Here is a 13,345-nt window from a genome sequence, read left to right as displayed (position 1 = left end):
CATCAGGAATCATTAAGAAGAGAGATGGCCTAGTGGATAGGATACTGGACTGGGATACAGAAGTTTTGAGTTTTATTCACACTTTTTGTGACACCTTAGGCAAGTCTGTAAAATGGGGATAATACTTCCCCCTACTTCACCAGGCAGTTATGAGTGTAAAATCATTTAATAACTGAGAGATGCTCAGTGATAAGGGTTGTATAAGTACCTAGCGAGACATATCAAATTGAAGGATCAGGGTTTAAATGTTTATTTCAGAAAAAGTTGTATCCATCCTAGCTTTCTTTCCTATCAATACTGCCTTAAGTCATAATGTTCAATTTGTGACATTAAAACCATTTTTACAGCAATTTCTCATATGAATAGAGTCAAACACAAGACGCTGCCCGACGAGTAGTAAAAACTTGTAAAACACAAATATCTTTATTGCTACAAATGGGAATTAAAAAAACAACTGTCTCAATACATTTTTAATAATGGTTATCTTTTCCCTATTTATTCCAGTATGAAAATCACCCATTAAAACTTTTTTGAAATGCAGCCTCTCCTCCCACCCCCCACCCCAAACTTTTCTTTTACAATTTGGTCCCTTGAAATATAATACATTTTCCTTATTTCTCTCAGTGACCTTAGGCTAGCATTATTTCTGTGGTGTCCAAAGTGAACAGTCACTTTACAGGCCAAAACGAGATGAGGTCTCTGCTCTAGGACTTTACAATTTAAATACTAGCATAAAGCATAGCTTCACAGAATGCTACTCTCTATGGGCCCATCCTACATTAATAATAATATTAATAAAACTGTGTATTTAGAGATCACACATCATCATAGATCTCAACATATTGCATTGAGGCCGGCAAGTTTTAATAACTGAAGTTTTGCAGATCCAGAGATTTAAAGTGACTTGTTCAAGGTCATGCAGCATGTCAGACTTTATGACTCCCACTCTGAGGCCCTTCCTTGTTGACCATGTTGCCTCTCAGTGGATGTTCCCAATGGAAACAATGGGGATTTGGGTATGGGAGGAATGCTGGATCAAGCTGGATAGTAGATTTCATAATAACGAAAGCTCTTTCCATATTGTGATCTCCATTAAACAAACAACAATGTAGAAACCTTTGAAATATTACTCTACAGAATAAAGTGGGTTCAAAAGCTTTGGTAAGCCTTTTTAAAAGAATCCAATAAGCTTTTGGCTGTATAAACTGATGAGCTGTTTTGCAGAATCAATACTATGCCAGAGTTGATCTCGGTCCTGTCCCTTGATAGCTTCTCTCACTTTATGCAGGGGATTATAAATAATTCTATTTGGCACTTACACAGTGCTTTAAAATTTGTGAAATACTGTACACACATTAGTTAATCCTGACAATATCCCTGAAAGCTAGGCAGGTAATATTATCCAAATTTTAGAAACAGGAGAATGGAGGCAGAGAGATTAAGTGATTTGCCCTAGATTAGGGGCAAATCTGTGTCAAAACCAGGACTTCTCAGGTCAGCATTCTATGCCCAGATCAAAAGCCCACACCTATGGGGTTGGAGTTCATCAAAGACATCATGTATTTTTTCTCTACTGCAGACTGTTTCTAATATCATTTTAATATAAGAAAACAGGGGCCCTGTTCTCTGCTAATAGGAGACTTCCACTGATTTCAATTGGAATTATCCATATCCTGCTGGGGACAATAGGTCCCTACACTTCTCCTGTACTAACTGTTGTTTGGGTTAGAGTACAAGTGATAAAAGCAAGCTTCCCTTTTAGGATCTGATCTGGTTGCCACTGATTTCAATGAGCACAAGACCAAACGCCTTATCAGAGACATCTTACTCTGGTTCACATAATAATGAATTGGAAATAATGGAACAAATTCTATGGAATCCTCCACCCCCAGTCATGCATACCGAGGCTTTACATAAAATTGCCATGAGGGTGCCTCTTGTCTATCACGTATCTTGGTGATCTGTCAGTTAAGGAAGCAGAATCCCTGGTTTCTTCTGCAGAAGTAAGGTAGGAGGATGCACAACAGGTCCATGAGGAAAGAATTAATTGGAAGCTTAAATTGAAACTCACAGAACTTCCTACCCCTACATAGGTTATTCTCCTATATGGGAAGAATGGGGACCTCAGATTCTTTGGACTTAGAATCCAAGAGAACAATACTGTGATGCTGCATCCCATATTCATAAAAATATTGTTTTAATATGAATATGACATAACTTTGCATATGTTTTATGCAAGATGTGACATGTGAGGTATCATTGGAAAGGTTATGATTTGCTGAATGTGATTATCCACTTTGTATGCATGTATCAGTTCTGTATCTGAAGTTAGGAATATTGACTATGTAACAATTACAACTGTGTGTACACTTGGGGAACGCCTACCAGACAGTAGGCAATCAGTCTGAATGGGCCATTAGAAAAGACAACAGAATGTGTCTTTGAAGATGTTGATCTCTCATCATCCTGGAGTTCATTCCTGTGGACCTTACAAATAAACCTTGTCTCTTGGTGGCTTTAACACTGCAAGGTCATGTGATAACGTTACCTGGTAGGGAGTACCACCTTGGACACTGCTGGTATTTTTTCCATTGGAAACAAAGGATTCCTGCCTTATGTACATCCTATTTGAGGCTGGAAAGTGAGTCAATCAGGGCTCTTCTCCACTGCCTCTCCACACAAGAAGGAAGACTGCTGAAAGCACCAGAAGAAACAAAGGAACTAAGCTGGGGAAAGGCAAGGGCTAAGTCCAGGCTGAGATGGGCTCTAGCTTCTGAAGAGAAATAACTGGAACTCTAAGCAGCAGAAACTCTGCAACCTGCCTTAAACAACATTTAGGGTGAGAAATTACTATTTTTAACCTGTTTCTTTAGTGAATTAAGCTTAGGTTGCGTGTTTTGTTTTATTTGCTCAGTAATCTACTTTATTCTGTTTGCTATCCCTTATAATCACTTAAAAATTTACCTTTTTTAGTTAATAAACTTATTTTTTGTTTATTCCAAAACCCAGTTTGTGCAATTCATAACTGTGGCGGAGGAGGGCAAAGAGCTGTGCATATCTCCCTCCACTTTGAGGGAGGGGGCGATTTTTATGAGCTTATGCTATACAGATCTCTATTCAGTGCAAGACAATATCATTTTGGGTTTACACTCCAGAGGGTGTGTGCACAGGAGAGCTCGGCATTCCCCTAGCTGAGCCCTCCCACAGAGAGTTAATCCCAGACTCTGTGTGATTCTACAGCTGGATGTGTTCCTGCCTCTGTGTGTGCTGAGAGGGGCTTGAGAGCCTGTCACAGCAGCACAGAGTAAGGTAAACCCAGGCTGGTAGGACAGGCAGGCTCAGTGGGACCCCAGCACATCCGGTGGCACCCCAAAAGGGGGGTCCAACCCAACACAAATACCTTTGTGTGGTATGACTGGTATGACAGCACACAGTATTTAGTGAATGCTTATACTGTAACAATATCACCTCTCTTTGTGTCTTCTGCTCCTTTCCTGATGCAGCTTTTTTTCTGATTGACTGTTCTTTAGATTTGCTACTGGTTTTAATGACTTTTATACAATAACCCCACAATCTTTTCCTAATCAGGATGCTGGATGATAGATCAATTTAGCACATATTCCCGAGGCTGGTTCCTTATTCCTTGATTAATTATTTTCCATTAGCTTACATGGAACTCCACTAACTACTGCCTACCCCACCACCTAAAGGAGCCGCATATTTCTGCACCAGCTTGCATTGACCTATATATTATTTGCTTTGTCTTCAGAAATGCTGCAGGGGAAAGTTCCCAGTAGGTAGGCTGCAGTGGCACAATGTGTTTACAACTCCCACGTGCTAGGGAAGGGGACAGCTGGGAGCCAGAGCGGCATAAAAAGGAGGCGCAGTGTTGCCTCCATTGATAGCAATCCGGTGTTGCGTCCATCGATAGGGTCTACTGAGCCAGAATTTTAAACCATGCCTACCCCATACAGTATGAGAACACACAGAGGCCGGAGGTGGAAATATTTAACTTGTGACCCCTTACTAAACTGAATAGTTTTCATCACTTCTTAGTACAATCTTCTATCCAGCACTATTAATGCCATATCCCATAACTCTTTCCCTTAACCTTTAATCTCTAATGTGCAATCTTGGTAAATGCACATTTTTCAAAACTCATATATTCTTCTAGTGATATCTACAAAACTCCCACTGACTTCAGTAGGTGCAGAGTTAGGCCAGCACTGATTGCTTTTGAAAATCCCACCCCAAGAGATGAGCTAAACACAATGGCCTCCTGTCCCTGAATCACTACTCCTTAATCGAACTGTGGTCTTCTGGGGTTTTTTCTTAACCAGACCCTTTAGGATAATGATCAAGATTTACTTTCAGTTTACAATGTAGTGGTCTAGACAGAAATGCTAAATATTCCTAACAAAATGCAAAACTACTCAATAAGAAAAACAAACAGATAAACCACACCCCTAAGATTTTAATTAATTTGAAAATATGCTGTCATAAATATAAAGGGAAGGGTAAACCCCTTTGAAATCCCTCCTGGCCAGGGGAAAGCTCCTCTCACCTGTAAAGGGTTAAGAAGCTAAAGGTAACCTCGCTGGCACCTGACCAAAATGACCAATGAGGAGACAAGATACTTTCAAAAGCTGGGAAGAGGGAGAGGAACAAAGGGTCTGTGTCTGTCTGTAGTCGTCTTGGCCAGGGACAGAACAGGAATGGAGGCTTAGAACTTTTAGTAAGTAATCTAGCTAGGTATGTGTTAGATTATGATTTCTTTAAATGGCTGAGAAAAGAATTGTGCTGAATAGAATAACTATTTCTGTCTGTGTATCTTTTTTGTAACTTAAGGTTTTGCCTAGAGGGGTTCTCTATGTTTTTGAATCTAATTACCCTGTAAGATATCTACCATCCTGATTTTATAGGGGGGATTTCTTTATTTCTATTTACTTCTATTTTTTATTAAAAGTCTTCTTGTAAAAAACTGAATGCTTTTTCATTGTTCTCAGATCCAAGGGTTTGGGTCTGTGGTCACCTATGCAAATTGGTGAGGCTTTTTATCCAACATTTCCCAGGAAAGGGGGGGTGCAAGTGTTGGGAGGATTGTTCATTGTTCTTAAGATCCAAGGGTCTGGGTCTGTAGTCACCTAGGCAAATTGGTGAGGCTTTTTACCAAACCTTGTCCAGGAAGTGGGGTGCAAGGTTTTGGGGAAGTATTTTTGGGGGAAAGACGCGTCCAAACAGCTCTTCCCCAGTAACCAGTATTAGTTTGGTGGTGGTAGCGGCCATTCCAAGGATAACGGGTGTAATATTTTGTACCTTGGGGAAGTTTTGACCTAAGCTGGTAAAGATAAGCTTAGGGGTTTTTTTTCATGCAGGTCCCCACATCTGTACCCTAGAGTTCAGAGTGGGGGAGGAACCTTGACATGGTGGCACAGTGGTGGGATTAACCTGAAATCATCTGAGATCCAGTTGAGATTTTTTGAACTAGAAATACAGATTTTAAAAAGGAAATTTTTTTTTCTTTGGAAAGAAAGTCCAGAAAGCAGCTTTGAAACTGAAAGCAGCTTGGTTTCTCTCTGCTTTGTGGCCAAGCAGAGACAAAAGGGGATTATCTTGTGAATTGCAGGTTTTCTTTGCCTGGAGGCAGAGTACTTAACTCCTGCAGGGAAATTCAGTCTACCAACCCAGAGGGTTTTTTTTTTTTTTCTTCCTAAAAGTAAATAGGGGGTGTGTGTTCTACCCATTTGCTTTTTCTTTGGGCTGGGTAAGCAGGTTTCCAAGTAGTTGGAGGTTTTTTGCTTTAATTTGGGCCCAGAGCAGAGACAAGGGAATTGTCTTTTTCTGTAGGCTGACAATCACTATCAGAGAATAGGTATTCTATTCCAGCACAGCAAAATTTTACAGCCAAGTTTTGTTTGTTTATTTCTAAACCTCGGGTGTAAAGTTAGTAAAAACAGAGAGGTTAGAATGGCAAAATCCGCGGCTCGACTACAGCTCGAATTAGCCAAATTTCAGGCTGAGGAAAGACAAAGGGAACATGAAAGACAGATAGAACTCATGCAGCTGAAGAAGGAACAAGAAAGGGAGGCAGAACAACACCAAGAAGCTGCCCACAAGAGGGAAATGGAAGCAAGGGACAAAGAAATGGAAGCAAGGGCCAAAGAACTGGAGGAGAAGGAAAAAGAGAGGAAGCATGTGGAGGAGGTGGAGAAGATAAAGGCCCAGCAGAATATACAAACAAACCCTAGCAATCCTTCTCCAGGTACCACTTCCCATCCCAGAAAGTTCCCCACCTACAAGGCAGGTGATGATACTGAGGCCTTCTTAGAGAACTTCGAAAGGGCCTGCCTTGGGTACAACATCTCTACTGACCAATACATGGTAGAGCTGAGGCCGCAGCTCAGTGGACCCTTAGCTGAGGTGGCAGCTGAAATGCCTAAAGAACACATGAACAAGTATGAACTGTTTAAATCCAAGGCGAGAGTCAGAATGGGGATAACACCCGAGCAGTCTCGTCGGAGGTTCAGAGCCCTAAGGTGGAAACCAGACATGTCATTTACCCGACATGCCTACCACATTGTGAAACATTGGGATGCCTGGATATCAGGAGCAAGTGTTGAATCTCCAGTAAATTTGCCCTTCCTAATGCAAATGGAACAATTCTTAGAGGGTGTTCCTGAGGAAATAGAAAGATACATCCTAGATGGGAAACCCAAAACTGTAATTGAGGCAGGAGAGATTGGAGCCAGATGGGTGGAGGTGGCAGAGAAGAAGAAAACTGGTCGTAGTTGGAGCGGAGACCAGAAGGGACCACCCCAGACCACACCCTATTACCGGGGGCCGCCCAAAGCCCCACCTACCTCCCAAAGAACCCTCCAGACCCCTTATCGTCCCACCACCCCGTTCTCCAGCAACCCTCCTCGCCCCAGTGACCCGTCAGCTGGACGATGTTTTAAGTGTAACGAGCTGGGGCATGTAAAGGCCAACTGCCCCAAGAACCCCAACAGATTACAGTTCATTGCACCGGAATCACACCAGAGGTCCACAGGCCCAGATACCTCCCAGATACCCTTGGAGCGGAGGGAAACTGTGAGTGTGGGCGGGAAGAAGGTCACCGCGTGGAGGGACACCGGAGCACAAGTGTCAGCTATCCATGCTTCCTTAGTGGACCCCAATTTAATCAACCCAGAGATCCAAGTGACGATTCAACCCTTCAAGTCCAACTCTTTCAATTTGCCTACAGCCAAGTTGCCTGTCCAGTACAAGGGCTGGTCAGGAATGTGGACTTTTGCAGTCTATGATGATTATCCCATCCCCATGCTGTTGGGGGAAGACTTGGCCAATCATGTGAAGCAGGCCAAGAGGGTGGGAATGGTCACCCGCAGCCAGGCTAAACAAGCCGTGAGGCCTGGCTCTGTTCCGGAAACTTCTATCAGGACCCAGTCAGAGGTGATGGACCTGGACCCCAGGCCAATGTCTGCAACAGCAGTAGTGGATCCAGTCCCAGAGACCCAGACGGAACCAGTCCCAGAACCGGAACCAGCCGAACAACCAACACCAGACCCCGTGTCAGCACTGAATCCAGTACTTGCAACCTCAACACCAGAGGGCCCCACCGAACCTGAACTGGCAGCAGCCGATAACCCGACCCAAGAGGCTCAGCCGGAGCCTGAATCCCAACATAGTGCACCAGCGGAGAGCGGTTCACAGTCAACAGAAACAGCTCCATCCCCTATATCGCTTCCCGAGGGACCAAGCCTAGGTCCCCAATCCCATGAGGAACTGATGTCTCCAGCATCAAGGGAACAGTTCCAGACCGAACAGGAAGCAGATGAAAGCCTCCAGAGAGCTTGGACGGCGGCACGGAGCAACCCACCGCCTCTCAGCTCTTCTAATCGATCCAGGTTTGTTATAGAAAGAGGACTTTTATACAAGGAAACTCTTTCTGGTGGACACCAGGAAGACTGGCATCCTCAGAAACAGTTGGTAGTTCCAACTAAATACCGGGCCAAGCTCTTGAGCTTAGCCCACGATCACCCTAGTGGCCATGCTGGGGTGAACAGGACCAAAGACCGTTTGGGGGGATCATTCCACTGGGAGGGAATGGGCAAGGATGTTTCTACCTATGTCCAGTCTTGTGAGGTGTGCCAAAGAGTGGGAAAACCCCAAGACCAGGTCAAAGCCCCTCTCCAGCCACTCCCCATCATTGAAGTTCCATTTCAGCGAGTAGCTGTGGATATTCTGGGTCCTTTTCCGAAAAAGACACCCAGAGGAAAGCAGTACATACTGACTTTCATGGATTTTGCCACCCGATGGCCGGAAGCAGTAGCTCTAAGCAACACCAGGGCTAAAAGTGTGTGCCAGGCACTAGCAGACATTTTTGCCAGGGTAGGTTGGCCCTCCGACATCCTCACAGATGCAGGGACTAATTTCCTGGCAGGAACTATGAAAAACCTTTGGGAAGCTCATGGGGTAAATCACTTGGTTGCCACTCCTTACCATCATCAAACAAATGGCATGGTGGAGAAGTTTAATGGAACTTTGTGGGCCATGATACGTAAATTCGTAAATGAGCACTCCAATGATTGGGACCTAGTGTTGCAGCAGTTGCTCTTTGCCTACAGAGCTGTACCACATCCCAGTTTAGGGTTTTCCCCATTTGAACTTGTATATGGCCGTGAGGTTAAGGGGCCATTGCAGTTGGTGAAGCAGCAATGGGAGGGATTTACACCTTCTCCAGGAACTAACATTCTGGACTTTGTAACCAACCTACAAAACACCCTCCGAACCTCTTTAGCCCTTGCTAGAGAAAACTTACAGGATGCTCAAAAAGAGCAAAAAGCCTGGTATGATAAACATGCCAGAGAGCGTTCCTTCAAAGTAGGAGACCAGGTCATGGTCTTAAAGGCGCTCCAGGCCCATAAAATGGAAGCATCGTGGGAAGGGCCATTCACGGTCCAGGAGCGCCTGGGAGCTGTTAATTATCTCATAGCATTCCCCACCTCCAACCGAAAGCCTAAGGTGTACCATATTAATTCTCTAAAGCCCTTTTATTCCAGAGAATTAAAGGTTTGTCAGTTTACAGCCCAGGGAGGAGACGACGCTGAGTGGCCTGAAGGTGTTTACTACGAAGGGAAATGTGCTGGTGGTGTGGAAGAGGTGAACCTCTCCATGACCCTTGGGCGTATGCAGCGACAGTAGATCCAGGAGCTGTGCACTAGCTACGCGCCAACGTTCTCAGCCACCCCAGGACTGACTGAACGGGCATACCACTCCATTGACACAGGTAATGCTCACCCAATTAGGGTTCAACCTTACCGGGTGTCTCCTCAAGCTAAAACTGCTATAGAACGGGAGATCCAGGATATGTTACAGATGGGTGTAATCCGCCCCTCTGAAAGTGCATGGGCATCTCCAGTGGTTCTAGTTCCCAAACCAGATGGGGAAATACGTTTTTGCGTGGACTACCGTAAGCTAAATGCTGTAACTCGCCCAGACAACTATCCAATGCCACGCACAGATGAACTATTAGAGAAACTGGGACGGGCCCAGTTCATCTCTACCTTGGACTTAACCAAGGGGTACTGGCAGGTACCGCTAGATGAATCTGCCAAGGAAAGGTCAGCCTTCATCACACATCTCGGGCTGTATGAATTTAATGTACTCCCTTTCGGGCGGCGAAATGCACCCGCCACTTTCCAAAGACTTGTAGATGGTCTCCTAGTGGGATTAGGAGAATATGCAGTCGCCTACCTTGACGACGTGGCCATATTTTCGGATTCCTGGGCAGACCACCTGGAACATCTACAAAAAGTCCTTGAGCGCATAAGGGAGGCAGGACTAACTGTTAAGGCTAAGAAGTGTCAAATAGGCCTAAACAGAGTGACTTACCTTGGACACCAGGTGGGTCAAGGAACTATCAGCCCCCTACAGGCCAAAGTGGATGCTATCCAAAAGTGGCTTGTCCCAAAGTCAAAGAAACAGGTTCAATCCTTCTTAGGCTTGGCCGGTTATTACAGACGATTTGTACCGCACTACAGCCAAATCGCTGCCCCACTGACAGACCTAACCAAAAAGAAACAGCCAAATGCTGTTCAGTGGACCGGAAAGTGTCAGAAGGCCTTTAACAAGCTTAAAGCGACACTCATGTCTGACCCTGTACTAAGGGCCCCAGACTTTGACAAACCGTTCCTAGTAACCACAGATGCATCCGAGCGTGGTGTGGGAGCAGTTTTAATGCAGAAAGGACCTGATCAAGAATTCCACCCTGTAGTGTTTCTCAGCAAAAAACTGTCAGAGGGAAAGCAACTGGTCAGTCACTGAAAAAGAATGTTATGCCATTGTCTACGCTCTGGAAAAGCTACGCCCATATGTTTGGAGACGGCGTTTCCACCTGCAAACCGACCATGCTGCACTAAAGTGGCTTCACACCGTCAAAGAAACTAACAAAAAACTTCTTCGGTGGAGTTTAGCTCTCCAAGATTTTGATTTCGACATCCAACACATCTCAGGAGCTTCTAACAAAGTGGCTGATGCACTCTCCCGTGAAAGTTTTCCAGAATCAACTGGTTAAAATCGTCCTTGAGATGTGGAAAATATTGTTAGTCTTTATGTACTTGGTAGTATATTTAGAGATGCATGTGTCTTATTAACTCTGTTTTCCTAGAGCTCCAGGAAGAAATCCCAGCCAGTGTTTCACCCTAGCTGAGATTTGGGGGGCGTGTCATAAATATAAAGGGAAGGGTAAACCCCTTTGAAATCCCTCCTGGCCAGGGGAAAGCTCCTCTCACCTGTAAAGGGTTAAGAAGCTAAAGGTAACCTCGCTGGCACCTGACCAAAATGACCAATGAGGAGACAAGATACTTTCAAAAGCTGGGAGGAGGGAGAGAAACAAAGGGGTCTGTGTCGGTCTGTACGCTGCTCTTGCCAGAGACAGAACAGGAATGGAGTCTTAGAACTTTTAGTAAGTAATCTAGCTAGGTATGTGTTAGATTATGATTCCTTTAAATGGCTGAGAAAAGCATTGTGCTGAATAGAATAACTATTTCTGTCTGTGCATCTTTTTTGTAACTTAAGGTTTTGCCTAGAGGGGTTCTCTATGTTTTTGAATCTAATTACCCTGTAAGATATCTACCATCCTGATTTTACAGGGGGGATTTCTTTATTTCTATTTACTTCTAATTTTTATTAAAAGTCTTCTTGTAAAAACTGAATGCTTTTTCATTGTTCTCAGATCCAAGGGTTTGGGTCTGTGGTCACCTATGCAAATTGGTGAGGCTTTTTATCCAACATTTCCCAGGAAAGGGGGGGTGCAAGTGTTGGGAGGATTGTTCATTGTTCTTAAGATCCAAGGGTCTGGGTCTGTAGTCACCTAGGCAAATTGGTGAGGCTTTTTACCAAACCTTGTCCAGGAAGTGGGGTGCAAGGTTTTGGGAAGTATTTTGGGGGGAAAGACGCGTCCAAACAGCTCTTCCCCAGTAACCAGTATTAGTTTGGTGGTGGTAGCGGCCATTCCAAGGATAACGGGTGTAATATTTTGTACCTTGGGGAAGTTTTGACCTAAGCTGGTAAAGATAAGCTTAGGGTTTTTTTTCATGCAGGTCCCCACATCTGTACCCTAGAGTTCAGAGTGGGGGAGGAACCTTGACAGTAGTACTTCCCAAATAATTGGGAATTGAATCTAGATAGCTTAGGAAAAATTAAAGCTCCATCAATTTCCTTGCTCACTGCTTGGTTGCATATTATCCAGACCTGATTCTTAGTCTATTTCAAGTGCCTCTAACCTTGCTTAGCATAAAGTTATCTGAGAGAGAATATCTGTACCTAGCTCCTCCTCTGTTGTCCCCGGAAAACTGATCCCCGACTTGAGCAGATCGCCACCCAATTCCTCTGTAAAGACAGAAACAAAGTAACTATTTAATAACTCTGATATTTCCATATTCCTGGCTATAAGCTCTCCATTCATTTTTAAATGACTCACCATACTGTATGTGCTGAATGATGTGGCCAGAGTGAGGGGAAAGGGATCTTAAATTCTCAAATATTTGTTGCCCTTCTTGCTTTTCGAAATTTATTTTCATGCTTTTTGTTTGGTTTTGTAACTTTCCCACCTGGGCAGATCCTTTGTATCAATAAATGCCTTTTGTTTTAGCTTGCATGTTGCTTTTTCCATCTCCGCTTAGTCCCATTGATTTCTGGTGTCCTTTTAGGTTTTCCTTTTTTAGTTACTTTGGAAAGAATTCTTATTGTAACTTCTCCAGTTGTGTCGTAAATACTTCCCATTTCTCTCTGCTTATTTTACTGCTATAAATGCTTTTCAGCCTATTTTCTTTCACTCACGACTTAATCTTTTGAAGTCTGAATGTATAAGGTCCAGTAATTTTCTGTTTGTGACTCTTCTGCCATTTTAGTTCATTTTAGTTTTGCCATTTTAGTTCTCTTCACCACAGATTTCCTTGTGACCTTAGGCGAGTCACTTAGCCTCACTGTGCCTTAGAATAACTTTACTTGGTCAGAAACTACAGTAACAAAGGGCATATAAGTACCTAAAATTATCCTTATCCTTACATTCTCTATTTTTTGTCATGTCCCTTTTTTGGTCCTTTCTTCACTTTTTTTTCTGATACAGTTCCCAGGAAATTCTTTAAGTCAAAACGGTCTTTCATAGTATTTCTCCCCATACCCTGTTTTTTAATCAAAAGTGCAAGTGGTCCAAAGTAGAAGAGTGAGTGGAAGTGAACGGGGAGGTACTTCCTGTCTACCACTGCTTAGGCAACTGGGAAACGGGGCACACATTTTCAGAGAACAAACACAGTGACATATTGGGCTTCTCTAGACTACTTTTTGTTGAGTTGTAACCTGAGTAGCTGATTTCCAATTAACTCACATTCATGAATACAACTGTTATTCTGAGGTGGACATTCAACATTTGAAATAGGCTACAAATTAGGCCACATCTGCTTTTCTTTTCAGGTACCAAGATTATATAATTACCACATCAGGTATGTAGTTTGTGTGGTTTGACTTATAATGTAAACAAAATTACAGTTTTTGCAGATTTCAATGCTGTATTTAATAAATGTATACACCTTGTATATTTCTTGGCCTAGTAAATTTTCTAGTCTGCTGTTTTTAGTTGTGTTGTAATGTGAATTAACTGATTTCCAATTAACTCAAATTAAATAACATGGTTGCAAATGTTAATTTAGACATTTACAGATGTTTGTTCCTGGTCATGCTTCACTCTAGGCTTCAGCTAATATAACTGATTTTATAAGAGTGGGAAGTAGAATCCAGATAGTGTATGGAAAAAAGAATCAGAAAATATTTTAAAAGTTTCAGAAAA

At 43.3% G+C, this 13,345-nt stretch overlaps 1 protein-coding gene across 7 annotated transcripts in view; it reads right to left on the bottom strand.

Annotated features, from left to right (window-relative positions):
• Positions 1–13,345, bottom strand: part of DLGAP2 (DLG associated protein 2) — a 701,029-nt gene that overhangs the window by 126,096 nt on the left and 561,588 nt on the right. For 2 of the 7 annotated variants that reach the window (XM_048845341.2, XM_048845340.2), the window contains one exon: positions 11,824–11,889. The exons of the other annotated variants lie outside the window; for them this stretch is intronic. In XM_048845341.2, coding sequence (XP_048701298.1) covers positions 11,824–11,889 — 66 coding nt within the window. The remainder of the gene's footprint in view (positions 1–11,823; positions 11,890–13,345) is intronic. 7 annotated transcript variants of the gene reach the window in all.

The sequence above is a fragment of the Caretta caretta genome, chromosome 3 (genome assembly GCF_965140235.1).
Source record: "Caretta caretta isolate rCarCar2 chromosome 3, rCarCar1.hap1, whole genome shotgun sequence".
Classification (NCBI taxonomy): domain Eukaryota; kingdom Metazoa; phylum Chordata; order Testudines; family Cheloniidae; genus Caretta; species Caretta caretta.
The sequence above is the reverse complement of the archived record's forward strand: the minus strand, read 5'-3'. Positions and strand labels throughout refer to the sequence as shown.